The sequence below is a fragment of the Corapipo altera genome, unplaced genomic scaffold, assembly GCF_003945725.1.
Source record: "Corapipo altera isolate COAL_440 unplaced genomic scaffold, ASM394572v1 61153, whole genome shotgun sequence".
Taxonomy (NCBI): Eukaryota; Metazoa; Chordata; class Aves; order Passeriformes; family Pipridae; genus Corapipo; species Corapipo altera.
This window is the reverse complement of record NW_020884958.1, coordinates 2050228-2078192: the sequence shown is the minus strand read 5'-3', so window position 1 is coordinate 2078192 and position 27965 is coordinate 2050228. Positions and strand designations below refer to the sequence as shown.

At 41.5% G+C, this 27965-nt stretch overlaps 1 protein-coding gene and 1 long non-coding RNA gene across 6 annotated transcripts in view; one reads left to right on the top strand and one right to left on the bottom strand.

Moving 5' to 3' along the window:
• The window catches only part of PLPPR1 (phospholipid phosphatase related 1), a 121702-nt gene that overhangs the window by 87539 nt on the left and 6198 nt on the right, over positions 1–27965 (top strand). For all 4 annotated transcript variants that reach the window (XM_027663857.1, XM_027663856.1, XM_027663858.1 and 1 more), the window contains exons 3-5: positions 3066–3254; positions 13825–13957; positions 22398–22648. In XM_027663857.1, coding sequence (XP_027519658.1) covers positions 3066–3254; positions 13825–13957; positions 22398–22648 — 573 coding nt within the window. The remainder of the gene's footprint in view (positions 1–3065; positions 3255–13824; positions 13958–22397; positions 22649–27965) is intronic.
• Positions 127–26566, bottom strand: LOC113956865. 2 transcript variants are annotated; one of them, XR_003530992.1, is made up of 4 exons: positions 25781–26566; positions 20212–20327; positions 2186–2285; positions 127–324 (listed from the first exon to the last, which is right to left on the bottom strand). It is a non-coding gene; the product is annotated as an uncharacterized LOC113956865 (long non-coding RNA). The 2 variants fall into 2 exon arrangements; XR_003530991.1 differs by lacking the exon at positions 127–324 and having other exon boundaries at positions 1905–2285.

Sequence of the window (27965 nt, the reverse complement as noted above, 5' to 3'; positions counted from 1 at the left end):
AGCATTTTCTTATCTTACAATGAAGTAGTGGTGATAAATGTTGAGGATTATGACATGGTTAAATACTGTGGTAATCGAGGCCATTAAGCACCTTAAACACTTCTATTCATTGGCTGCTTTTCTAAAGTGAATTACTGAGCATTTTTAATTTTTTTCCAAGTAAACTCAAGGAAATGAGTTTATAAGATTTTAATAAATAAAACCTGTAAAATGTCAACATTAAAATGTGTTGTGTTTTCTGAATTATGTAACTGGATGTTTTGTATCTTTCTCTTAAGTCAGCCTACCTGCTTTTCTTCACTGCTCCCTTCAATGGATGTAAACCTGACAACAGGAAGAAAAGGCAAAGTTGCTATCTGCTATTAATGGACTGTGGCTACGAAATTCAGGAATTTCCACATTTGTCATTTTGGGTCCTAATTTTAGAAATCAAAAAAGTTAGGGGACTGAAATTTATAAGGCATCCGTGACTAGTAAATTGAAATGAATTTTGGGGAATTTTTAGGGTACCCATCAAGGGAAATTAAACACATTTGTGCTTGTATATAAAGAAAAAAATAATGAAAAATACATTGGGCAGAGTCCTACTGCCATAATTCTACAAGGAGTCTGCAAAGATGCATCAGGATGTACATATCATTTGTGTACATTTGCAGTAGCACCCATCCCAAGAGCAGCTGCCTGGGTCACTTCTGCCTGGCTGTGGGTCCATCCCCAGCCTGTCTCTGCTGCACAGAGGTAGCCACTGAGCTTCCGTCCCAGAGCACTCAAATTCCAAGATGTCTACAAGGCAACATTGCAGCTGTTCTTTATCTCAGCACTCAGGGAAAATTTCCTTCTCTGCAGGGAATCTTTCTGTCTCTTGACATCCTGCTTCCAGCCAGTTTGACACCTTCTTGCACTTGGACCTTCTTGCCTTCTGTGCCTCAGTCACAAATTACCACTGTGCAACAGTTGCAATTAGAATTTCCCCTGCACAAACAGCCACTTATCTCAGTCATGTTTCAGTAAATGGATTTGAAATAGTCGCCTAGTAGAACAGAAGAGAAAAGGAAAAAGGAAAGGAAGAAGAAAATAAGTTCTCCAGGTTTCTGGCTGCCTTTTTCTGGGAAGCTGCTTGGAGCAGTGCCTCAAGATGAGGCACAGGAACATGCCACACAGATGTGGTCAGGTCTTCACTGACTGTATGAGCAGCATAAATTTTGCTCACATTAGTGGTAACAGCTGTACCTCACATCGTCCCTTGTCATTGTGTGACTGTGGTAGGATCTGTTGAGCTGGAAGTCTAATTTCCAGTATCTGCTGCTGCTGTTTCCATGAGATGGTGGAGACACCACCTACAGGATACGATGTGTTCACAATTCAGATCTCTTTTTGCAGATTTTGTATGCTTGTTTTCTTTCTCAAAAGAACAAAACACAGAAACTGAAGTGTTAACAGGATTGGATTCATTATTGATATATCTCAAGGCTGAGTTGGACGAGGCTTTGAGCAATCTGGTCTAGTGGAAGGTATCCCTGCCCATGGCAAGGGATTAGAATGAGATGAGCTTTAACGTCCCTTTCAGCCCAAACAATTCTGTGATTCTGTGATTCTGTGATCTGTAATGTTCAGGTCAATGTTGATTTATGTTGGTCTAGAGCTGTATTTTAGAATCACAGAATATGCTGAGTTGAAAGGGACCCACTAGAGTCATTGAGTTCAGCTCCTGGCCCTGCACAGGACCATCCCAAAGAGTCACACCCTGTGCCTGAGTGTATCATGCAAACACTTCTTGAACTCTGTCAGCCTTGGTGCTGTGACCAGTGCCCTGGGGAACTTGTTCAAGCACACAACCACCCTCTCGGTGAAGAACCATCTAGTCTATTCCTCCTGCAATGAGAAGGAACACACCTTTTAGTAGACCAGGCTACTCAAAGCCCTCTACAGCCTGGACTTGAACACTTGCAGGGATGAAGTGTCCATCACCTCCCTGGGCAACCTGTACCAGTGTTTTACTACCCTCACTGTAAAATACATCATCCTTATATCTAATCTGAATTGACCCTCTTTTAGTTTAGAACCATTACCTCTAAGCAAACAGTTATAAATCAATATTGCTGTTTCTGTCATTGATGAGGACTGTGATGTGAGATTTCCCTTGCAGTCTGGCAAAGAGGGAACAAAAATTAGTAAATATGCTTACTTTCAGGAGGTGAGGTCAGTGACAACTTTGGTGAGATTGCTCTGAGCTGTGTTGTTGAAACAGTCCTGGAAGCTGATGCAGACACTGACATGCGCAGTAACTGTGGAGATATACCAAAAAAGTGGATAGCTGAGGTTCCAGCTAATCCTTTTAGCCAGACATAAACTGTGAAAACAGAGACCAGAACTGCTCCCTGCAGTTTATATCTAAAACTGAAATTTCAGACTCAAGCCAGTTTTTTCAAAAGCAGCTTTGCTAGAGTGGGGAAGCCAGGTAATGTACAGGAGCCCCCACTGGTTGGTTGGAGGGTCAAGATTTCTGAGTAGACTTCTAAAGCTTTTACTCATAAGAAGCAGCTCTTAGGAGGGGTGAGTGGCAGGAGGCAAGTTTTCTACCGGGACACAGAGGGCTCTTCTGGATTATCAGAAAGTGCACGTTCCCCAGCCTGGGCTTGCAGCTGCAGGAGGGAAGCATTTTGGCTTTAACTTCCTTTTTCCTCTGTAATAATCCTTTACCACTGTGCACAGATTTTAGCTGTCACTGCTGCTGGTTCCTGCCCCTCATCCTGGCACTGCCATCGATCATCACTACTGTTGACACTCACATGCCCTTTGATGAAGTGGCTGTCACAGCCTCCCTCTGCACAGACCTGCTCCTATCTGAGACGTTCATTACTGTCATTTGCCAAAAAGGTTTATGTAACAGATGTTGCAAAGCAAAGGCACAGAAGCACACACACACACTCATACCCCATTATGGCGGGGGCTGTCAGAGTGACGGTGAAGGGAGGATGGTCCACAGGACTGGAGTAGCTCAGAGGCACAGCTGCATCTGTTCAAAAAGCAACTAACGCCTCTCTGTGATTATGCTTTATTTTCAGCTTGTCATCATGGCTGGGACTGTTCTGCTCGCCTACTACTTTGAGTACACCGACACTTTTCAGGTGCATATCCAAGGTTTCTTTTGTCAGGATGGCAGTTTGATGAAACCCTACCCTGGGACAGAAGATGAGAGCTTCATTTCACCTCTTGTGCTATACTGTGTGCTGGCTTCAACTCCGACAGCTATTGTGAGTATAAGGAATTATTTGAATTCTCCATGAACCCTTTCATAAATAATAGCAATAGTCCTGTGATATCTTTGCCCCCTGTCCTCTCTGTTGAGCTGTAATTAATTCACACTTAGCCAGATCTCTGTTTTGCCTCAGCCTAATATGATCTTCATCAGTTATCTCCAGAAGTAATTATTCTGAGCTAATCACAATGCAAGAGTGAGGGGTAGAGCTTGTTAAGCCTTGTACAATAGCTTGCTTCAGTGCTTAGTTGTGAATTGCCAGGGCTCCAGAGAGGCTCTAATGCAAAGTTTACGTATCACTGGAAATAAGAAAACATAAAGCTGAAGTAAAACTCGGGTCAGACATGCAGTATATCCAGGATTATTTCCTGCTATATTAAAAGGACTGTTGAAGGGCTTTGAAAGGCTTGGATGAGCAGAAAGATGCTAAATACATGAATGCTATTTCCTTTTTATTTATAATCTCTCTATTTTTAGCAGTCACATCCACTAAAATTTTTTTTTACCTGGTTTTCTTTACTACCCAGCCAGTAAGCTGCAATGTAGCCATTCTGTGCAGATGAAAATACTCAATTAGCTGAGTACATACAATTCCAAACAGATTATTGCAGTCAAGTGGTTAGCAAAACTTTGGCCCTCTTCTATTTTCTGTGCAGGTTGCAAATTTCACCAATTTTTTTTGCTGCATTTGTAAAGAAACTCATAAATTCCTATCAGACTCTCTCTTTATGAACTTTGTTTTATTTCTTTCCTTTTATTTCTTTCCTTTTAGTATTTCTTCTTGATATTATTTTGCTTTTCATCCCCTTCAAAAGTTGATTGAAACTGTACATGGCATATTTGCTTATGAATAGTGAGTGCTTCACCACAGTCCATTTTAAGTTTTGTTCTGTAGTAATTTTAGTGCGTGAAACCATATTCTTTTCACATATTGTGGTAAGAAGCGTGAAAGGGAACTGCAGAAGAGCCTATAGTTTTTAGTACAGGACACTTTCTGAAAGCAAGTAGGAGTTTTGAAATGGATTACATCAAGAGTTTATGAAAATCCTCGTTTTTTACTTTGATTTTACTTTGGGCTGCAGTGATATATGATTTGCAAATGAAAAAAATAAATACTACATTTCTCCAACTCTCCCATAAATATAGTGCCATTGTTTAGGGACGTAGCTTTCACAGGCATTTTCTGTAAGGGTAGATGGTGTGTCACTATCACACCTTCATTCTGTAACAATGATATTAGTTTGTCCCTTGATTAACTGGCATTGGGTAATGAGTGTTGTTCTTTATTTGGATCTTCTGTTTAAATCCTTTCTCTGGCCAAGTTTCATGCCAGCCCTTATGGTTTTGCTCTACTGGATAAGCATTTTCTTTCTTTTTAGTGACTCAAGAAGTTTTTCCTAATTACTCTTCTTTATGAAAAGCTGAGTTGGAGTCTTCACTTGGCAGTACTGAGTTAACAGTTGGACTTGATGGTCTTGAAGACCTTTTCCAACCTAAACAGTTCTATGATTCTATCAAGAGTACTGTTTTTGTAGTTTCCATAGCCCATATTAAACACAAAAAATGTAGTGAACATCAAATAAACTTTGTGGGTGCTGAAGAGACCTTCAGCTTAGTGCTGTGTGGAGATGGACTGTGTGAACTGTCTCCTAAAATGTAAACTGTCCAGAAACGCTATCCTGGTTCCATAAGTGTAGTTATCACCCTGGATGGTTGGATCCAATACTGGGTATAGGCTGGTAAGCTCTGCTTCTTGGGTTGTGCTGTGCTGTTGCACTGGTACTGCTTCAGCTAGAGAGGACGTGGTCAGGGTCAGCACACGGCTCTTGGCACTGTGCTTTGTGGTGATCTCTGCATACAGCCTCAAGGAGATAGCAGATCAAAATTTCCTGGGAAAACATTTTTTATTTCCATTTTTGATGTAATATGTATTAATACATTATTCAATCAATTTTTTGCATTATTTGTATCATTGTATTTTATTATTAATACATAGTATAATTATTTAATGTCTTATTACTTTTGGGCTAATCTTCAACCAGAGCATATGTCAGAGGGATGTTTTTCTGTCCTCCTGACTGGTGCTTATGAGAATGTTTTAATAGAAGTAACTTCACTTTATTCCTTATTCCCATCTTCTTCTGAGAGACATTGCTCTTCTTGTGGGGTGATTTCAGACCTCTGCTTCAGCTTGTAGCTGACTCTGCAGACTGAGTATTGGCAATGATCATTAATAAAAAGCTTATAAATGAGACAGAAGGTGAGCTCAGATTCTCCCTAAACTCTGTCCTTTTATTACCCTGCTGGTTAGTCCATTCAGAGTGTGAGTATCCTCAGCTGTCTTTCTATACCCAGATGGGTGCTACCTGTCATTCAGGCTGCCCACAGTCTGGGGAGAGATGTTTGATCCAGTTGAGTCTCCCAGGGATTTCAGTGAAAGGAGCAAATGCAGCCATTTCTACTTACACTGTGAGAATTACACTCTCTCAAAAAAAACTTCCAAAAAAACTCCACACAAACAAAAGAACCCACACAGCTGTGCTTCATGGGAGGGGAGCCTTGTGTACATTTACTGTGGATTAAATTGTAGCTTCCCTCCCTACATTCTGCAGGTCCACCATGGGAACATGATTTAAGTCAAAGGCAATGCCAGTTCCTCCTTAAAATTACTTGTTTCTCCTCTGCACAACACTTTTTGCTTCATTTTCTGATGGCAAACCAGTTGATTTGGCTGGGAGGATTTGCAGTAGCAAACCTGATCTCTCTGTGTTGCCTTCATGTTACCACTGTCCTGACATCTCATGATTCCAACAGTTTACTGAAATGGGTGGAACCAGCAGCAAGGAGGTACTAGCTCATGGTACCAGCTAAAACTGGAGAAGATATCCTAGTAGTCTGTACAAGCTCCCTCATCTGAGGCACAAGCAGTGTTTAAGTGCAGTCCTGTGTGCATAGCTCTAGGGAGAACTCAAGCCATGATTTTCAGCATAGCTGTGAGGTGTTATAATGCTTGCAAGCCAAAAGGGAACATCTTTGTGAACTTAATGGAATATCTCTGTGTCTCTGTCATTTGGCTGTGACAGTGTGCATGAGGAAAATGATTGCATGTGTTTTATTTCTGACAGCACTTTTCAGAAGTGCTGCTGTAGGTTGGTACCACTGTATGTGCATTTCCCTGCACTTCTAGTGGCAAAATAAATGAGACTGGCCTGGTTTTGTGCAGTTTTATTCATTGTTTTTGAAACACTGCCCTAAAAATATTCTGGGATGGCTCTACCACATTCATTAGTGTCCCTCAAGACTAGTTTTCTCTGCTAAGAGGTTACTGTACAGCAGCCAATTCCCCAGTTGGTACTAAGCAATCCTTACAGAGTTCAGCACTGTGCCTACTGTGTTCTATCCAGTGTGATTTGTCTGCCCACCCGAGAGAAGCAGAGAGGCTTGGGAACAGAACCATCTCACTGAAATGAACACTGAACAGCAGCAGGAAGCTTCAAGGGCACTGTTCTTTGTTACCTGAAAGTGGAATAGTAAGTGCCACTACTGTTTTCATGCAATCTTCAGTTTCTTTCCTTTGGTTGGAAGCGGCAGCCTACATGTAATCATTAACCAACCAGTGCTATTAATTTGTGCAAAGGATTATTTGTTTTCAGATAATGCTGAACCAGTCTGATTATTAATTAGAAGCTGAATTACAGTGATGATCTGAAGCAGGAGGAAATTGTTCAAACTTCCCTTTTTACAATCTGCACATACTTTTAAAGCTTTGAAAATATCATTCTACTAGATGGTTTTCCTATTCTGTCTTGTTTCCTTGGCTTTGGTTTACTATAGCCATGTTACTACAGTGATTTATTTCTGTAAGGGAAGCCAGGGAATTGCTGCCTGTCTTGGCTGATTCCCCTGTAGCTGCTCTGCAGCAGATGCCAGGAAAACCAAGAGTGTCTGACACAGCTCAGAGCACTGTTACAGCAGCTTCTTCCAAGCTCTTTCAGGCAGGAATCTTAGGTTCTGCTGGTGGTGGTGCTTTCAGAAGGCACAGCCTGCTGTGCTACACAAAACCTGCTGCCCACCACACTTCACCCCTGTGCTGGCATAGCAGGCTGTGTCCTCTGCCAGTGGTGACTTGGCTCCCTCTTTTTGAGACTTGCCAGGGCTCAGGTCATGAGGTGGTGAATGACAAGCTGGGCTACAAAAGAGTAATGCGAAGGTGTGCCCAATACTCTGTGTTCATATCCTGGCATTTGCACACCATTCTAGAGAAATAATAAATACACCTTGTTGGTGTATTTATTGGTTTGGTGTAACACTTTCAGGCATTTCTAATGACAGTGTCTCTGGCAGCTTGTAGTGGTCCTGGCCACACACCAGTTTGTGAAGAGCAGTGTAGAGGTGTGGGAAATCTCTTCATTAGAACTTCAGTGTAATTCTTGTAGACAATTTTACCACAGTAAATTAGTTTTTTGAGAATAAGAAGAAGACAGGTTTGGGTTTTGAGCAGGCTAGAATATAAATTGTGGATTTCAACCCTTTTGACATGAAATTAAAAATAAAAACAAACCCAACAAAACCAATTTCCTTGTTCTGCAAAATAACTTGTAACTGTTCTTTGTTATTGTTTTCATTCAACAACAACAACTACCCACTCAAAACCAGAATGAGATAAGTAATTGAATGCAGATTGAACCAATTGTCTCCTTGGAAGATGAAGGTTGATCTGGCATTGCAACATTCACCTGAAGATACTGCTTCATTTCCTTGTATAGTTCTGTAAAATACAGCATTGATTCTTGGGGGCTAGAGAAGACCTGTTGAGAGCGTGATGGCAAAGACAAGAGAGTGTCTGAGAAAGCTCTTAGCTATCCCTCTATCAATAGTGATGTTATCAGGAAAACCTGTGCTCACCAAGGCAGGCTTGGTCAGGGCGATGTCTGTGGATCACAGCAGGAATACTGTGTCCTGGAGAGGCTGTTGAGGCAGTTTGCAGCCACCCATTGCCTTTTGAAGTACCTCTTCTCAATGCAAATGTTGCTAAGTGTTTGCTGCCTCAATTTGTCCATGGAATTCATCTTCACAGTGTCAGTACTGGGTCCTGTAGATGGCAGGTAGGATGGCAGACCAGTATTCCTCAGGGCCTAAGGCTAAATGTGAAGGAGATTTGAGGAATTAAGGAACTCACAGCAGTAAGTAAAATTCAGTGTGAGTCATGTTCTTAGTGGGGACTGTGAAGAAGAGGGAGACAGACTGTTCAGATCACAAGAGGCATCCCTGCAGTGGACACCAGCTGCAAAACCCAAAAACTGATTAAAAATTAGGAAAATTTTTGCCTACCCAATGAGGGTAGGCAAACACTGAAGCAGAAGGTGTGGGTTCTCCATCCTTGAAGGCATTTGTAACATGACTACTGCAGGCTGGGGTTGTGCTGGCCCTGCTTTGAGAAGGGTTAGACTGAGGGACCAGCTAAACCCCTGTGTGATTCTGTGCCTTCTGTGTGGCTTGTGAAGATATTTAGCTATTTAACTAATGACAGATCAATGGAGACATGAGCTCCCATGTAGAGCCAGAAGAGCATCTGTCTCCCAACTGCAACTGTGCTGATGCAGACCTTGGAGACACTGCGATGCAAAAGGGCAGAACTGCTTTTGGCCCACTGCAGGCCAGTGCTTGATGAAACACCCACTGGAGCACTTTGCAAAGGTCACCTTTTGGTGGAGAGGCCTGCTTTTCCCAGGGAGAGTGTGTGGAATCATTCTGAAACTGACTGATTGGGGTTAAGAGCCCCACAACCCTCATCTGCTGCTATTCTCTGTTTTTGAGCACTCAGTATGTAGCTTTCTCACAGTCAGTGCCTTCCTCAGATCTGCTCCTCCCCTTGGCTGCTGTTTGAATGCTGCAGAGTGATTAATTTCGTTCATTCTATTTGTGACATTAAAAATGCAGCCACACACATCCTTGTAGAGGATTCAGGAAATGTCACACAGGTTGCTGAGACCTGCCCAGAATGGAGAGTGATGGTGTCCCAAGACCTAAGTTCAGTTTTGTTTGCTGCAGAATTTTGTGTGTTACAGCATGTCCCTGCATTGGGGTTTCCATGTAGAAAGTGGTATTAAGAATGACTGACTGTGTCACAAGGATGCTGTTAGAGCAGACAAGCTGAAGTATTTAAAAACTTGCGAAAATCAGAATAATGTTAACTAAATGCATAGAAAAGACAGATCACGTCTACACTTCACATAATTCTCCCTAATGTGGGAACTCCATTGTCTTGCTGTGATGAGAAATGACATCAGCTGTACTTTTTCATGGAAAGCAGCAGAAGGATGTAACTTTCATAGGGAGACAGACTTCAGGCAGTCCCCAGCTGTGGGCACGATGCCTCCCGCATCTCTTCCATGCGCCTCCTTCTTTATCCATGTGGAATTGCAGCTGAAATGAAAACTGTGGCAACTTTCACAGAACCCCAGTGTTTGCTGAAAATGTGAAAAAATTACAAAAATAGTGTTTTCCCATTTGTCATCCCTGAGTGAGTGGACAGGAAGTAGGAGGGTGTGAGTTGCAGCTGCTGCCAGAAGCAATGTGGGACTGCCTGGAGGCACTCAGGGCAGTTTGACTAAGTTGCAGTGAATCTCTAGTGAGTTTTCAAAGGGAGCAGAATAGAGGTGTGACTGGACCATAGGAAGAACCGCATTGTGGCACTGTACATGCACAGGAGTTTAGAGAAACATGACAAAGGAGAGAGATTTTGGCTCCTGGAGGAAAAGTAAGCCAAAGCATGTCAGGGGAGTGAAGCAGTGATGCAGTCCTCAGCTTTGCTAGAGTAGTGGAATTGAGTTACAATGCCAACGTCCTGAATGAGAAAAACCAGTAAAAAGAACAAAAGGGTTAAAGCTGGACCCATCCTTGGCTGTCAGCACAATCAGTTATTACTCATTAAGTTGAATATAACTCTTCAAGTTTGCCCCCGACCCTTACCCCACTGCACAGTTCCTGCAGGAGGGCTGCTCCAGGACGCCACTCATCTGCAGCCTCCTCTTGGTTGTAACTCGGACACATTCTTGGATAGTTTATCTTAGTTTACCCTCAGAGAAACAGTTCTTCTTGATGTTTGCCTCAGTTTTTTTTAGAATGCTGTTGTGCAAATGATCATTTGTGAGGATATCAGAAAGTGCTATAGGAAAAGAAAATGTTCCCTGTCCCTTTAAAAGCAATAGTTCTGTTGTTTTGCTGAATAAATTGATAATTAAATTAACAAACTGTTGCTAATCTGTACAGGAGAGCGGGGAGTATCAGGCGCTAAAGTTGTGCTGCGAATTTGATAGGGGAAAATGAGACATTTTACTCTCTGAAAATGTCAGTTCACAAGCCGAAGAACTATCATGGAAAAATGGCTTTTGAAGAGGAAAATGAGACAGATCAGGAGAAGAAAGGAAATAAGTAGAGTGTACGCGGCAGAGATCTTTGAGAACTGAATGTTGAGGAGCAAGTATTTGGTGACACTGTCAGTAATGGGAGTAAGGCAGGGAAAATTGAAGAAGTTTTCTCATTGAAATCAGCAGTGGAAAAATGAGTGCTGGGTAGATAATTCTAATTCATACTGGGTTCTTTAGGGCATCATTGTAGTGTTTTTACCTGCTAGTAATGTGAAAGGGAATGTGAACCAGAGTGTCCAAGCAATGTATCCTCAGTGTAGGTGAGCTGCTACTGCATTCAGGAAACAAAGAACAGAAACACATCCAGGGCACTACCTTTGCTTCCCTATTACCTACATCATGCCAGACTGCAGATCACCTGTGCTTTCAATCCCCAACTGCCAGTGCAATTTTCCTGTCATTTCTACTGTCTAATTAAGCCAGTATGCTGTAGAAGCTCATTAACCTTGCATTGTTTTCCCAAATGGAAATAAAAGCAGTTTGCTTGCCGTTTTCTTTTTCCACCCATATCTGTCTACCTATATTTAGATTTCAGATTTAGAAATGAGTTGTAACCACTCCTGAAGCACTGATTCTGTTTTGGCAGAAGCTAAGGTACTTAATAGCGCTGGTGATTGATTCTGGGAGGCCAGCTGGGTTACTTGGCTGGACGTGGACTCTGCTCATGCAGAATCATCAGAGTTTAAATCATGAGAATCAGTGGAGTTACTTGACTTCAGAAATGCCTGGAGAAAAAAAAAAAAACGAGTTCTTTGAGGAGTTGTTCCGACCCTGTTCAGCTGCACACAGCTAGATTAGCTATCAGAGTCAGGTGTCCAATCCCCCACAGCAAAGCTTACTTTCTAGAGCCCACAGTAAATGTACAAGGAAACTAAATCTGCAAATCCCAGCAACTAAATTCAGTGCCAGAGACAGCACCACAAGAAAAGTCCGGTTATATTGAATCACCTTACTTCACCCCACAAATATAGCATTATTGCCATACACCTAAACTCTGTATTAAACCAAAGGCAGTATTCACTAAAAAAAAATCACATTTTGATATATGCTATAGGAAATGTGGGATAACTCTGCTTAAATCAGTGGAATGGAATTGAGCAGATTTATAGCCTGGCAAAATTTACTCCTAAATGTAAGTGGAACTAATCTATCCACATGGGAGTTGCTAGGAGTATGCCAGACAGCTAGATTTATAGAAACAAAGATGGATATTGAAGCAGGTGAATAATGTTTTAACTTCTGATGCAAAAGAACTTTAAAAAATGGATGTATTGTTACAGGAGGACTATAAGTACGTTTTATACCTAAGCCTCTCTTACTTAAAAAGTTCAGGGTTTAATTTTAAAGTCTAGTGACCCCTGCCTTCATAGAGCAGAAATTCCTCAGGTTGTGAGTTGTCTCTCAATGCGTATGTACAGCCCCAGGCAGACAGAGATCCAAAGCATTAACTCAAACTTCTGAACATTATTGTACTTCAAATAACAAACGTTTTGAAACAGTGTCACTTTTAAACTGCTTTAGTGCAGATGGTCTTTTTCTTAATTCCCAGCCCTGTTGTTAGTGAGCTGAGCTTATTGAACTGCTTGCCAATTCTGTTAAGAGCAGATGGAGTGAAACAGGATAAAGGCAATATTTCAGTGCAGCTCCCAAGCACTGCCCCCCCAGATGCTGTTATCGACATGCATTTTAGAGCTCCACATCTCTCCTCATCAGCAGTCAGAATTATAAAGAGGTTAAGCATACTTGCCTTGAATGTCAGTAATCAATAAGGATGCTCATTTGGCTTAATAAGGATAAATTGTTGTCCTTGAAACAACATACCATTCCAGCAGTCAAAGTGAACTAAAGTGACTTCCTTGATGTTTATACTAACTCTGGGTGTCTGTGTCAGTGTGTGTGTGTGCTGATGTATGTATGTTGTTTTGTTGTTCTCTGGCTGTTCCCTAGCACTATGGATTCCTCTTGTGTGTGTCCCATAATAATGTCTTAAATTAATTATTTTGAGTGTTCTCCTTTAAAAGCTCATTTCTTCTACTTCAGGCTTTTCTTTTAAAGACTATCATTACAAACTCTCGCTTTCTAAAAAGCTCCCAGTTTCCCCTTATGAAACCTGCTGACAGAGCATGGTAGGTGATGTTTTCAGAAGTTCCTTCTGTGTGTGGACCATTGTTGCCTCTAAAGCCTGTGATTAAATTCAGTCTGGCTTTAGTGAGGGCAGATAGACCTCAGTGCAACAAAAGTAAATTAATTGTGAGTACTCAAAGAAATAGTGATACTACTCCTATGGGAAGCAGCTATTATTTTTAAAGAGAGCATGAATGTTCTGATCATACAGAGATATGTAATACATAAGCATGGCTAACATAATGATAAATGGTTCCCTGGAGACTTAATTTTTGATAAACAAAACAGAACATCTAGTCAAATCTTATTCTTTCTCACAGCGTGTTAATACCAACAGTCCTTGCTTATTACCAACAATTCTTGTCTGTTATTATCGGGAGTCCTTGTTTTGGCTCCACAGCCATCCAGCTATCAGTGTTTGAGACATACCACTTTAGCCCCAATTTTGTTGTTTATAGGGTCACAAGAGAGTTGGCTTTAATCATAATAATTTTCCCTCCTGGCTGCAATGAGTTGGCATCTTTCTTTAAGATTCAACAACAAAAATATTATTCCACTTGGGTTGTTATTCAGACAAGGAAAGCAAGTTTCCAAGGCTGTTCATTAGAAAACAGGTGCTCATTAGATAGCACTAGTTCTTGAGAGCAGACGGTGTTTCTGATAAGCTCCAAACGGTGGGCTTAGTCCAAGTGCTGTTTATCAAGGCTGAGGCCTAATGAGCATTTCTCAGTGTCCAGAGTATAGTGTGGCCTGGGGAGGGGTGGGGGTCCCATGGCTAAAATCAGCTTCTCTGGGCCTCTGTGAGCACAAGAATGACCCTTTTCTTCTTTAGGAGCTGGGTCTATGTCAGTTCACCTCGAGTAAGTGTGGCCTCACTGTGGAAGTGCAATGTCCCAAAGCCATATTGCTGTATAGCACTTTCTGTGGGCTGGAACTAGTCACCTAGTTTTAATGTTTTAATGTTTTGCTCGTGTAATTTTTAACCTTCTGTCTCTCTCCCTTTCCTGGCAGATTTTTATTGGTGAGATATCCATGTACTTCATAAAGTCAACCCGAGAAACTCTAATTATTCAAGAGAAAACTATTTTGACTGGAGAATGCTGTTACCTGAACCCACTGCTTCGAAGAATAATACGTTTTATAGGTAAGAATCCTGATCACTGCAAGTTTAGTCCCTGCTTGCACCAAAACAGAACGAAACACACTGATAAATGCATAAATACATGTTAAGTACCTCACAAAATTAATTAAGCTGTGAAATCTTTGCAGGCATCTTCCACCTTAGAGGGATAGTCCCCTCAGGATTTCCAAGGTAATGTTCAAAATCTGCCATATCACGCTGTCTGGAGCTGGTTCATATCGTTTTCTGCTGAGCTTAATGCTTTTTCTAGACCCTTGAAGAAAGGTTATATCAATCAAATCCTTATATAAATAATCCCATCATTGCTAGTCTGTGTAAGCTACCCATTTTACTTACAAATTGGCCTTCACCAGCTCATCTATTTGGCATTTTTCTTTTCAGCTCTAATTTTAACATCCATAGCCCTGCCACATATTGTTCAGCTGAGCAGGGCAAAAAAGCTCAGAGCTCACTTCAAAACAATGTTATTATTTTCATTGTATTTGCTTCTTTTTAGAGCTTTCATGGAGTTAATTGCTGAGAAATGAAGTTCTGTCACTAAACCATTTGGAGGTTGCTTTATATGGTGCTTGAAAACCGCTTTACCTTCTTCATACTGTTGATCAGCAGTCTCAAGTTCATGCATGGAACTGACAGTCTTACCCTGCATTAGGGTTTTCATCATTAGCAAATATATGCTGCAAAGGAGGAAGAACAATGGTTTTCCTTCTCCCTCTCCTACCTTTGTGCCTCCTGCTTTATACATGGAAAGTAGGGAGGGAAATGTCCCTTCTGCCAACATGAGGGTGAAAGCAAAACACCTATGGTTTGTTAGTCAGGCCTGGATTGTGTGTTGGTGATGGAAACAAAAGACACAGGAATGCAGTTTAAAGTAAAATAGCCTTGAACTTCACATAACCTCTGGGATATATTGACGGACAGTGAACTGCTGTTAAGAGAGAAGCAGGGTACCAGAGTCCACTGGGCTACTCAGGGCTGTTTTACTGTTCCAGCACATTTGGCATGTTGTAAAACTCCAATCAAACACTCTTGCCTGTGGGTTCAGCCCTAAAAATATTTAGATCATGGAGGCTAAGCACTTGATCGGTATGTTTCCTTATTCTTAAACATTCATACTATTGTTTCTCTTCCAGTGGAAGAGAAAAGGAGTAGCAATGGCACAGTGGATTCTGAGAGTTGTAGGATATGAACCATGCTAGAAAAGTCAATCTTGACCTTGCAGCTATGTTTGTTTTCCTGAGAAAAATTAAGTTAATATTATTAGAAATGGCTTAGTCTTTGTCTTGTCTTAAACTACACTGAATTTTTGCTTGTTTTCTTCTGAAACATTCTCCCTGCCTCTGCAGTGAAATGAGAGAAGTAGAATTTGTTGAAAAGTGGATGAAATAATTTATGAAAGGAGCTGAAAATAACTGCATGCTTTTAATTTTGCATTTCACCTGCATTTTGAAAACATGGCATGGACTGAACAGCTGTACCCTGTGCTGGATGATCCAGGGAAATTAGCTCCTCACAGCTGCTCACTCCAAAAAGAGGCTTCCAGGGTGCTTGGCTCTGCAGAGATGACCAGGTTGCTTATACATGGATTTCTCTGTGTGTGTCTTCTCTTGATAAACTTGAGGGCCAAAAGTTACAGAGCTGATTAAGTAGGATGTCTTCCAAGATACCTTAGCAAGCAGGGTGGCTTGTTGCAAAGAATTTTGCTCCCAGTTTAGTTTTGGTACTAATTCATTGAAATTCATCCATATCTGGTGATTTCTTTTGCCCAGATGTTTGAGCAAGTCCTGCTGAGCATCTGCAAAAAGTAACAATTTAACTGCTTGGAATATTGCCTTAGAAGTCATTACAGTTGATATTACTGAAAAGGATGAGAAAAATCCTTTCATTTGTCTAGGTGCTTATGTGTCAGAAAAAATGAACAGTACTGTCTGACCCTACAAGGGACATCACGGACAACTTTTGAAAGTTGCTGTTCCCAAATTTTAGAAAGGCAGAGAGGCCTTTCTCCCTCTATAACTTGGTAACTGGAGTTGCTAGGAAGAGATGGGGTTTCAAGAATAGTAGGCTAAATGTGCTTTCCACAAAACAAGCAGGAAGTTGTAGATACTTCACTGAACATTCATTTAGATTTTATAAGGAAAGAGAAAGAGGAAAGGAAACTCCAAACTCTCTTTTGGTCTTGTGAAAGACAAGGACCCTTGTCATACTGTCTCCATGGGATCTTTTGGATTTGGTTGCTAGACTTGAGCTTTTCTCCTCTTGCTTTTTCTTCATGTGTACAGAACTAAGCACTTTTTTACACTTTGATAGTGGAGCAAAACAAAAACCCTGCAACTCTTCTGGAATGTTATCGAAGCCCCATGTTTCTTTTTTGTGTTTTTATCCCTATCTTGCTTACTATGCTCTCTGTTCCTTCTCTCCTTGTTTTTCTCTGCAGATGTCCATTTCGAACTGCCTCCCCTTCTGAGTTTAGTGGGGACCTTGAATGTTGAGCTTTGTATTAAATCCCTCTCTGGTTCTTTGTCCATGTGAAGCAGAAACACAGTTTCATCTTGCTTCCTGGCCCAGGCATGAATTCTGCATGTAAACTTTTGTGGGAAAGGGCTGCCTCTCACCTTGCTGCGGTGTTTGTTAAATCCTGTACTGCAGCCTAAATTGGTGAAATCTGCTGTGTTCCCTGTATTTAGAAAATCAGTTTCTTTATCACTGAAAAAAAGCTGGCTTAGCTTGGAAACATCAGACTTTCAATTTGTTCCATCTTCATCTTTATCTTTTACAGCTGCTTCCACAGACAATTTTTTTAAAAGATTTTCAGGTCAAACAAATGGTGTGCAATTGCTTTGGAGCATTTTTTTCTGAGATATTGGTGCTGCACTGCTTTTCTTTAGTCACATCATTTCTCCTCCCTCCTCTCCCCACCCCTTGGGGCACTTTTATCATCATTTTTTGCTGCCAAAACTCGCTGTTCATGCATGGAAGCTTTGAGAAACTAGAGTGCCTGTTTCTTGGGCCTCTGCCTCTTCTACCTCTCCCATCGTGAGCATTTTGTAATTTTATTCATTCTGTCTTCCTGGACTTTTCCATTCAGTACTTTGTTAACATCATGCCATCTTGCATTTGCTTCCATGTTCTACTTCATAGTTTGTATTACAAATGAAAGTTACAAAATATTTTAGCATTATTTAGTGAGTGGTTTCAGTCAGGTTTTTAGTCTGTTTATGTGCAGCTGCTATCACACCCCCAGGATCACAGATTCAGACCTCCCTGACTCACTGTGGCAGAGTGACTATAGTACATATTGTTGCATTTCATTATATTAGGTTTGTAATCCACATGATTAAGTAGTCTACCTGCAAAGCCCTGATAACATGCAAGTAGCCTCTCTGTAGCTCAGATATGTAGAAATGCAATGTGCTTCATCAGTTTGTTACCAGAGGCTTTTACTTTGGATGTGCATAATTTGCAGTTAACAAATGGTGCAGATCAGCTTCTGTTGACAACTTAATCTAAAGCATGGTGACATCTCACAGTGGGCAGCTAAATAATGAAATTAGGGCTTTATTTCAGTAAATTAAGTCTTTAGTTCAGCAAATAGAGGTTTACAAGACTTACACACACATTGAGTTTATTGTATGAGGGCAGATAAACTGATGCTCTGAATTGACAGAGCTCTGATGTCGATTCCTTGAACAGCTGCAGGACCCAGCTTGCCTGACCTTATCCTTCTGTCTGGCTTGGATCTGAGGTTCGCTGTGAAACCATGCATATTCTGTTATTACCTGGCTGCTTTTCTGCAGGACTCAAGCTATATTTGGGTTTGTTGCCCCTAACCTAAACTGCTCAACAGCTCGAACTCCTGGAGGTCTCTTTTCTTATCACTGAAGAACATCCACAACGAGAAACAGGTCACTGTGCTGGGGACAGATCAACCCTTCGTGTTCCCTTGTATGCCAGACTCTGAGTTGGCAGCTGTCTAGATGAAAACTGATAGTTGTGAAAGCAGCGAAGAAGGAAGATATCCTGTACATCTCTCAAGAGAAGTCTTGAGGCTCCAAAGTTTTTTGTACTGAGAACTGAATTTCTGCTGATGTGCTCAGACCATGTGTCTGAGCACTGTCCAAGAGGCAGTAGATGCCTGGAGCTTTGTGAGGTCTTCACTAGGAGATCAAAGCCAGTCCCATGATTGGGTGATGAGAGCTCAGAAGGTTGTTGTTGAGCCTGTTCCTGGTGTCATGGCAACAGGACAATAAATTTCCCTGCAACCCCCATCTCTGCAGTTGTAAAATGGATTAATGATACATGTCTCCTTTAACAACACTCTTTAAGATATAATGATGAGTGATGGTTTAACAGAGTCTTAATCACGGGACTATAAATGTATGGCTTTATTGGATGCACAGGATTCTCAGAGCAAAATGTTCAGAGATGGGCTGAGAATCAGCATTCCCATAGAGCCCTGAGTCCTTCCAGGGACACTTCCCACTGAAACTCTAATCTGCTTTAAAAAACATAGGGATAGAAAAGGAATTAGGGGAGTATGAGTGTGCATGTGTAATATGAATATTTTCTGAGCTAATTAGGTTGAGAATTACAAATTCAGGTAATTGACTGGGCACTGGGAGAGAGGAGTGCCTAAATAAATATCCTTGTTTGAAGACATGAGGTCAGCTTCTGATGTCTCATGAGCCCTTCAATGCATTGTTTCTTTTGGCACTTTACTTATGGGTTTCGTGGATTTTCTATCATAGGGCCTTCTACCTCCTGGTTCTCATTTTCACCCACTGGCTTCTTACTTGTCTTTTCCCTGTGTCATTTCAGCTGCTCTTCTACAAGTTCCAAGGGGTTTTGCTGATGATTTTTTGTAGTTGTTTTGGTGGTAGTGAAGGATTTTTTTTCCAAATCAGTGGCATTTTAAATGCTTCTAATAGCAAGAGTTTCCATGGAGTCAACTAGCAGCTGCAGTGACTGATATGAGATAATTCAAGGTGGAAGAAGAGAGCCTGAGCATGAATTGCAGGGAGGAGACAGGGTTGTACTGAATGTGCGTGTAGAGTTGTATTCTTCTTCAGGGCAAGTGCCTCTGTTGGCAAAAGCAATAGAGTTAGAGGTGGCAACACGGATGAACAACCACACAAAGAGCTTGATAGGAGATAGAACATAAGAGTAGAATATGGGTGAGAGTCCAGAAATCGTGGGTTCATGGAGGACAGTTATTTAGGAGGATGTGTAAGTAGAGAAATTAAAAATTAAGCATTCAAAATTGAAGCTGCCAGATACTCAGATTCTTCTGCCAAGGCAAGCGTTAGTTTAGGTGAGATGGATCTGGAAAGTCAAGCTTCATGTTGTCCGTCCTTGGTATTTTTCAACAGGCTTCTCCTTCTTTCTTTTTCTTTTGATTTGCACATTTAGTTTGTCTAAGGTCTTTGTCACTGGAGGCAAAGACATGTTCAAATCTGATCCTCAGTTCCTTCTTCTTGGACTCTGGAGCAGGGAGTATAGCCTACCCCTCTATCTCTGGCCTAAACTAGTATCTCTCTCAGTTACATTCTGCTTACTGTTTTGTCTTCTAGCGTCCTCCTCCTGACTGCTCCTGAGATGCACAACACAGGTGAGGGTCACGTCCTGACAAAAAACCCAGGAAGCCCTTCCAAACATAGCTTCTGCTCCTTCTTTAAGGCCTCTTTTTGCAGCCAGACAATGTGACACATGTGGCTGAGGGCAAAGAGTGGCTTTATGTAAATGCAATTAACCTCCATCCCTTCTGCTAGTAAGTAGCTGTAGGTCTGCTTCCCATGTGGCTTGCACTGTTCTCATCTTTTCTCAGCATATGCTAAGTTCTGCACTGAAGTTCATTCCCAGGTTTTCTGGCCCAGAGCGAGCTTAATGAGATAAATCTCTTACTCCTGATCAGATGGCACCACCTCCTATTACAGCTGAGTGTCAAAGTCTGGAAGAGGTACATGTTGTCCCATTCTCTCTCTCTGGCATTATATCAAGGACTTCAGCTGACCCTGAAGAGCCAGGACTGGTTGCCTTCCCTGTGAAGCCTTTCAGCAGCAATTTGTCTGCCTCTGAAAACCTGGCACTCACATCACTGTGTTTTTTGTGCTCTAGTCAGTTAGCTGAGCTGCTGCAGGTCATTGAACAAATCCATTGAACAGATGGATTCTTGAGGTACAAAAAACATCGGGGGACTGTCCGCCCCTGCCCAGGCTTGCTGGTGTTACAGCCTTTAAATCAATTACAGCCAGCCCTACCTCCAAGTCTCTAGGGATGATGTGGAGTGTAAGCCACCCTGCAAGGGTGACATTCCTGCCAGCTGAATTCACTGGTGGACGTGGCTGTGGTTCTCATGAAGCACAGTCTGGCAGACCTGCAGGAGAGGAGTTACAGTAATCAATATGCACCACACTCAGAATGCGATAAAGGTTTCAGCTGTGGCATGCTCTGCTCTTCTGTGGACTGCTGCAGGCCTCTCAGCAGCTGACTTGTTGAGTTCTGTGCTACCAAAAACTGAGGAAATGCAGGTGTTGAAACTTTTTTTTTTAATGGAGCAAAACACTGGACCACCTTTGTACCTGTACACTGCCTAGGGATTCAGATAATTTTGTGAAGCCTGGGAGCTTTTTCTGAAACACCTTGTTTCTTGGCTTGTACTCACTTGATAAATACCATGGGCCAGACTGCCTGGCAGGTAAGTTTCCTCTACATGTTGTAAAAGGCTGTGTAATAATCCCCACTACATTCCTTCTAATTTGCATGGCACATCAGAAAGATGCCATTTAAGGCAAGCTGTGCCAAAAAAAAATAAAAATAAAAAATTAACAAAGAGCTGTATATAGAACAAGATTCATCTTTGCCATAACTTCAGCTGTTTCTCCAGGCTGAAAAGATACCCTACTACCTTTTTCCTTTGTACTTGATTGTGTACTGACTAATGTAGATGAGAAGTTCCTGCCAGCTGTGGAAAACCATGGATTTAAAATATTAACACAGGGATAAAGGAAATAAAGGAGCAGTGTCAGTGCTCTCTCCTTTTAAACACAGACACTTAGTAGGATAAACAGGAGGAAAATTGTCACACCATTAAAAAGACAGGAGTCAGTCCTGCAGTCTAGAACCAGAGGAGGGCAGCCTCCTCCTTTGACCACCACTGTTTTGAATCCATGCTCACAAATCAGTTTGTTAATAATAAATAAATTCACATAAAGAATACACTCAGCCCCCAGAATCATCTTCACTGTGGTGATGCTCCATCCTAACCTTGGGGAAGGATGGTGAGGATGAACAGCTCCACAGTCCTGCAGCCCCCCCAGCTGCTTCCCAAGGACAGGGCTCTTCCCATCATTACCCAGGGAAGGATCTATGTTACAGAGACACCACACCATCTCTCTGAATGACTGGCACAGGCAAGCCTCACTCTAACACTCACACAAATCCATTTTAGATAGTTTTAGTTTATGTTACTGCCTCTACACACTGCATTATCTTGCTGACTCTCTGATATTTTTTGTATCTCAGGCTATAGCTGTCCTATTTTCTTTTTCTAACTCAGTATATATAAGCAGTGAAGGTGTAACAATCATGGTGGTGCCAGCTTTTAAGATTTTACCACAGCTCTCTTGGATGTTTTCCCTTGGGCTCCAGCTCTTGGTCATACTTAAATACATAGCAATCTCAACTAATTTATGATTTAAATTACTTTTGCTTACACAGTTACAGGAGGGAGAAAGCAGAAATACGTGACTCTCAATATTCCCACACCAGAAGCAATTATTTATTTTTTCTACGTTTTTGTGACACTTTAATTAACCTTAGCAATGAGAAGGGGAAAAGGAGAGCTGATTTAATCTTTCAGAACATTTGGGTTTGGTATTTCTGCAGATGTGCTGTTCTTTTCCTTTAATATGTGAGGAGTACATGCATGTGAAAGATCCTCATATATGTTCATAGCAGCTGTAGCAGGTATTGATAACACTCATGAGAAGTCAGTGGAGGATGTGACAACTGCAGTATTGATCAAGGGATGCTCCACAGCCCTGGAAATATGTTCTAGTGAACGCTTCATGCTGTAGGATTTGTGGTTATGTGCTCTTGGTGACATGAGCTGAACTGCAACTGTCTGGAAATGTCTTCCAGAGCAAAGCAATGGGTTGCTTCCAAAAGGACATGCCAAATCTTGCTAGATCAGAATCTTAATTTTTCAACATCAAGACAATGAACAGTCAAAATTCAGGATGTACTTGACACTCAGTAGTTATGTTAGGTAAGTGCACTATTGTGTCTCAGTACTACACTGCTCTTTCAGGTTCAGAGATCTCATTTTTTGTCACAGATCTGGTATGAATACATGATATAACTCCTATTATGTCTCCCCCTCTCAGGTACCACGGTATTTTTTAAACTTGTTTGAGTAATCACTGGTTTTAATTTTTCCTCACAGGAGTGTTTGCATTTGGACTTTTTGCCACTGACATCTTTGTAAACGCCGGCCAGGTTGTGACTGGGAACTTGGCTCCCTACTTCCTGACTGTGTGTAAACCCAACTACACTGGGAACGACTGCAGGGCACACCACCAGTTCATAAACAACGGCAACATCTGCACTGGGGATGTGGAGGTGATTGAAAAGGCAAGGAGATCCTTTCCATCCAAACATGCTGCTCTGAGCATCTACTCAGCTTTATACGCCACGGTGGGTGCCAGTGATGACTGCTAACTTCCGTGAGAGGTTTCTGTATGTGCATCTAGATGGGCACATTTTTCTTATGATGGATTTTTGGAGAAAAAGAGTGTTGTTTTGGGGGCTGCTTTCTTCTTTATCTGTAGGGGGAAACTGCTTTCTCTCTCTCATTTTACCAGTCCTGGGGTAAGCAAATGAAGTGCTTATTGCTTTTGAGGCACTGCATATTCCAGAAGCATGAGGTCCTAAGCTTGTCTTTACTGCTGGTTTTCTCATTCAAGATCTTCTTCTGCCTGGCCCTCTCTGATGAGCATTAAAATGAAGTTGATCCTTAAACAGCTTCTGGATTGCTACTTTTGTTCCTGTGCTTGTTGAACATTTAGTATTTAAATTGTGCCACTTCAATGGGAGGCTGAACTTAGGCTGAATTTTGCTGCCCTTGCTTATGACCTGAAGGTCCTAATGAAAGTTAGTGCCAGAATTTTGTTGTTATCACAGGGAATGCACCCCAGTTGACAAGGTGACATATTGACAAGGTGACACCGCTGTACTGTAAGGAAGGAAACTTATCTGTCTTAAAAGGTCTCATGAGACAGATCGACTGATCCTTTGTGTTCTCTGGTTAAAGTTTCTGTAATGCTGGAAAATTGATCCAAGAATCTTACTAACAAAGCAGAAAATCTTGTTGGTTTTACCATTAAGATCGAAGGGCTTAACCTGGTTCTGATCTTAAAATGAATTAACCTAAGTCTTTTTTCCCCCAGTAGCCTGACCGAGTAGTGGCAGAATCTGTCTGTAGGTCATCAGTATTTAAGAAAAGTGTTAAAATTACTAATGACAGGGTATTTACTGAATACTTTACCCTGTGCTCAGCGTAGCAGATGAATAAAACACCATATTATTACTGTAAGATGAAGAGTCCACCAGCTGCTGTTTCAATATCCATCTCTTTGCACTGAATGTTCTGTGATTAATGATGGAGATATAAACTGCAACTCCTTTGATCAGAATTTGTTGGAAACTGTGTGGAAAGCCTGTAACATTTTGTGCACATTACTTCTGAACAATATGCAGCCATATGTCAAATACAATAAACTCGACATGGTTGTAGCAGCTGTTTGCATTATGAGGTGAAAGTTCCAGGGTCAGGCTTGGTCCTGTTTCTGTCCTGGGCTAATTACACCTTTCACAGACTTTCCTTGCACATCCTCCCATGTTTCCTAGGTAGGCAAGTCTTCTACAAGCAGGCTGACTTCTACAACGGAAGGGCAATGCTGCTTTTCCTTCCTGAGCTTAAGTCCCAGATAGTTCAATGTTTCTGAGCTCTAAGTCTTCCCCGAGTACCTGTGATGGGTCTGCATTTCTCCTCACATGGGAAGATACCAAGTAGAGCCAGGACATGGAGCCATTTCTGAGCCACAAGGTCATGAAAGTCTGCCCTTAAGGCATTTCAGCCTACAGTCCAATTTCAGCCCAGTTCTCTGCCTCTAGAACTAAAGGTGTTATCACTTGTCTTTTCTCTGCCTGTCAGCTGGGAATAACATGAGCATTACACAAGAAATGCATTGTTCAGACCTAGTTTTGCTTAATAACTGTGCTATGCACAATTTTTGGAGAAGTCTCTTGCTGATTCTAATATGCATGATAATGTGGGCTGCTGAACATGAAACACGGGGCATTTGCTTAGTAATAGGTGTATTTTGCATAAAGCTGAAGATTTGAGCCATGGTGCAAGGAAAATAAAGCAGCTTGAACGTGAGTAGGCAGGAGAACAGAATCAGCACGGACGTTGTCTGTCATTGTATGAATGTCTGTTGAGATCTGGGAGTCTCCTGCCGTCACCAAACCTCAAGTGTGCTCTGCAGATGTTTCTGTGCTCATTTGTTCATTACTCTGCTACTGAAAGCATTCTCACTGTGATTGGTTTGCCGTTGTGGGGTTTTGGTGTGTTTGTTTTTTCTTTTTTTTTTTTTAAATAATCTGGGGTTTCTATTTAATCATTAAGGCCTTTTTCTTTGTCACCTGTTAAAGAGGCTGAGGAGAACCCAGAGCATCACTTCTGTGTTCTCTGCAGGCAGAGGTGCATCTTGTATGCCTAAAGTAGGGGAAAGAGAAAATGGCTGCCAGCCCTGACTTCCATACTTACAAAAAAAAATAAAATGGCATCTAATTAAACTTTATCAGTCTCCCAGATTTATCTCAGGAAGACATGGCAACCTCTGTACATAGTCCACTCTGCTGTGCACTTAGAAACATGATTTTGAGTTTCTTTTCCAAGGGAGAGGTTTTCTTTTTCTTTTCCAAGAAAAAGGTTTTTCTTTCCAAAAGAAAAGGGCTTTCTTTTTCTTTTCCAAGAAAAAGAGTCTTGGTTCCAGCATCAGTCCAGCTGATGGGATGTCAGTCCTGGTTTCAGTGTCATTCCAGTTGCGTTGGTCTGGCCCGTGAGATGTTCAGGGCCCTGGGGGCACCATCCAGGCTTGGCATGATACCTTTTCATGGTCAGGTTTCTCGCTTTCTGTGTAAATTAGTTATTGTGCACAGTCTGTTCGTTTAGGTCTTTCTGGGACAGAGAGCTTCGGGGGTCTCTGATGGTCTTAATCCCACGCCATAATCCATGCTCACTTCCTGCAACTCGTTCCTGTGCTTGTGCTGTACTTGTTGTGGTTCTTCCTCATTGAAAAATGCTGCCCTATCTCTGCCTGGCCCCCCTTCTCCAGACATATATTGTTCTCACAGTGTCTTGATACCAACAATCCTTGGTTATTATCAAGAATTTCGTCTGTCATTACCAACAGTCCTGGGTTGGCTCCACAGCCATCCAGCTATCAGTGTTTGAGACATAGGCTGTTATTCAGGCAAAAAACCCAAATTTCTAAGGCTGTTCATTAAAAAACAGGTGCTCATTGGACAGCACAAGTTCTTGGGAACAGTGTTTCTGATAAGCTCAGAGGGGCTTAGTCCAAGTGCTGTTCCTCAGGGCTGAGGCCTAACCAGCATTTCTCAGTGAGGGGGCTTTTGGGGTGGAAGCTGTGCCAGCACAATCCATCCCATGACTCAAGTCAGCTTCTCTGGGCCTCTACACCTGAACATGAAACTTTGAACATGTGGGAAATGCTGAATAGTAGAGAAGGCCACAGCAAATACCTTCAGCAGCCCAGGTCAGTTGAAGGCAGCTGCACTGAGTCAAAGCAGTTGTCAAACAGCAGTTGTCAAAGGCTCTGCTTCTCTCTTATAGAAATCTCTGTGGTAAAAGGAAAGATTGTAAAGCTTGTAGGACAGGATTTTCCAGTACTGGTATGAAATCTTGAACTTTCTAAGGAAAATAAAACTATCACAAATCTTCCCACTTTTTGCTGCAAGGACAAGACAGACTTCTTCCACTTTGCATTTCTCATTATAGATATAACATACATTCTAAATATATGCATATATTTGCATATAGACATAAGTATATATGGATGTCTATTTTAAACCTGTAAATAAAAAAGCCTCCTTGACTGTCCCTGCTTTTCTCTTTCTGAAAAAGATGGGAGAGGAATCACATGGGTTGAATGCTACTATCACACATTGAACATGGCTAAATACACTACTTGGGTGTATAAGAGCACAGCACCAATAAGAACACAGCAAAGAAGCTGAATAGATAATTTATATAGTTAAATAATGTGTAGTTTATTTTTTCATTTTTTTTTATATTTACTTCACATCTTTTTATATTCACTTCTTTACTCCTCTCTGTTTCTGACATTTAGAGTTTCGTAAATAAATAATTTTGCTTTATATTTAGTGTTGTTGGAAATTTTCAGAAATACCTGCTGTGTGAAGGAGACTTCCACTGAGATTTTGGTCTCTTGCAGAAAGTTTTGAAACCACGCTCTAAACTTGGGTAAACACACTGTGAGAATTCTAAAAAATATGTTGGCTGTAGGGAACCCAGGCAATAAAAATCAAGCCTCATTGATTGGGAACTCTTACTGTAATGGAGAAGCTCTCCCAGTTATTTCTGAGCTCAGTGTGTGATTTAGGATGAACTGGAGCCTACCTCCTGGGAAAACAGTTTGTCTTGTTTAAAACCCTCCTGATGAGGGTTTGGACAGATTTCCCTTGGCAATCTGTTCCCATGGTTAATTACCCTCATTGCTAAAAATGTTCTCTTTACTCTAAGTGTACATTTTCTTGCTGAGATGCGTGAAACTTCAATTACAGATACTTCCCATCTGTGACAAAGACAAGCCTCCCATGTGGGTAACCCAAAGATCCAGCTTTATCTCATACCTGTAAGGAAACAAGTGTGTGTGGGTTGCTCTGTGTAGCTGCTGTTCACAGCTGGCACAGCAGGAATGTTTTTACTTTAAAGAGGTGGTGGATTTTCCTTTGGATGCTGTAAACTGCAGTGGTGCTTTGGTGGGGAATAGGAAAGCAATTCAGCTCCCTGTTCCTCAGTTGGATTGACTTCTGCTAGAAGTGCAAAAGGTGAAAGGGTGGGTGGTAATTATGTACGCAGTAGCAATGATTTTTGTTTTCCTGTTGTTTCCAAAGAACCTTAACGTGAGTTTTGGTGATACGTGCAGCTCAAGCTGCCAGCCAAGGCTGGGGAACGGGTCCACCTAGTGCTCATTGTTAGCTGTCTTTCCAAGGCATATGCTGCACTCAGGTTTAGATGTGAAAAACAAAGCAAACAGGAAACTCTCAAATAGCTGAGTTTCATAATGTTCTGGTTCATAAATCAAGTTGCCCTTTAAATTATGTACTTAATAGCACATTTAAGGGCAGATGACCTCCCTTCCCCAGGCAGAGATCTGGCAAATTAAGCAGTTAGAAGTCCAGTACCACAGTTTCTGGGCAGGTGAAAGTATCCTTTTAACCCAGAGGGAGTCATATCTGCCTTCCCCTGGTCAGTTTTTCTGTCCTGTCCCTTTCCCTTTCAAAAAATGGTTTCTGCATCCCTTCCCTTTTTCTAGAGTAACGTATTGTCATGAGTTTAGGGCTAATATTTTTAGCAGCAGCCAGTGAAGGGAACCCAGATATAGGGATATTTGGTAGTCCAGTCTGGGAGAAGAGAAAGTAAATACAAACAAGGAGAAAGCTAAAGTACACACAATACAGCAGAATACAGGAATATGTAAAAGGCAATGAACCGAGTGAACTTGAGAATGGATATAATTTCTTTTTCTTGATCCCAAGACTATGTGCCAGACCATAATGACCTCTGTATAGCTGGCTCACCTAGAAAGGGACAGATATTAAAATATAGTAAAATAATTGCTCACGTTTGCCAAATAGATCATAGAGGGTGAAACAAGCTATGCTGGTAGTAGCATCTGGAAGC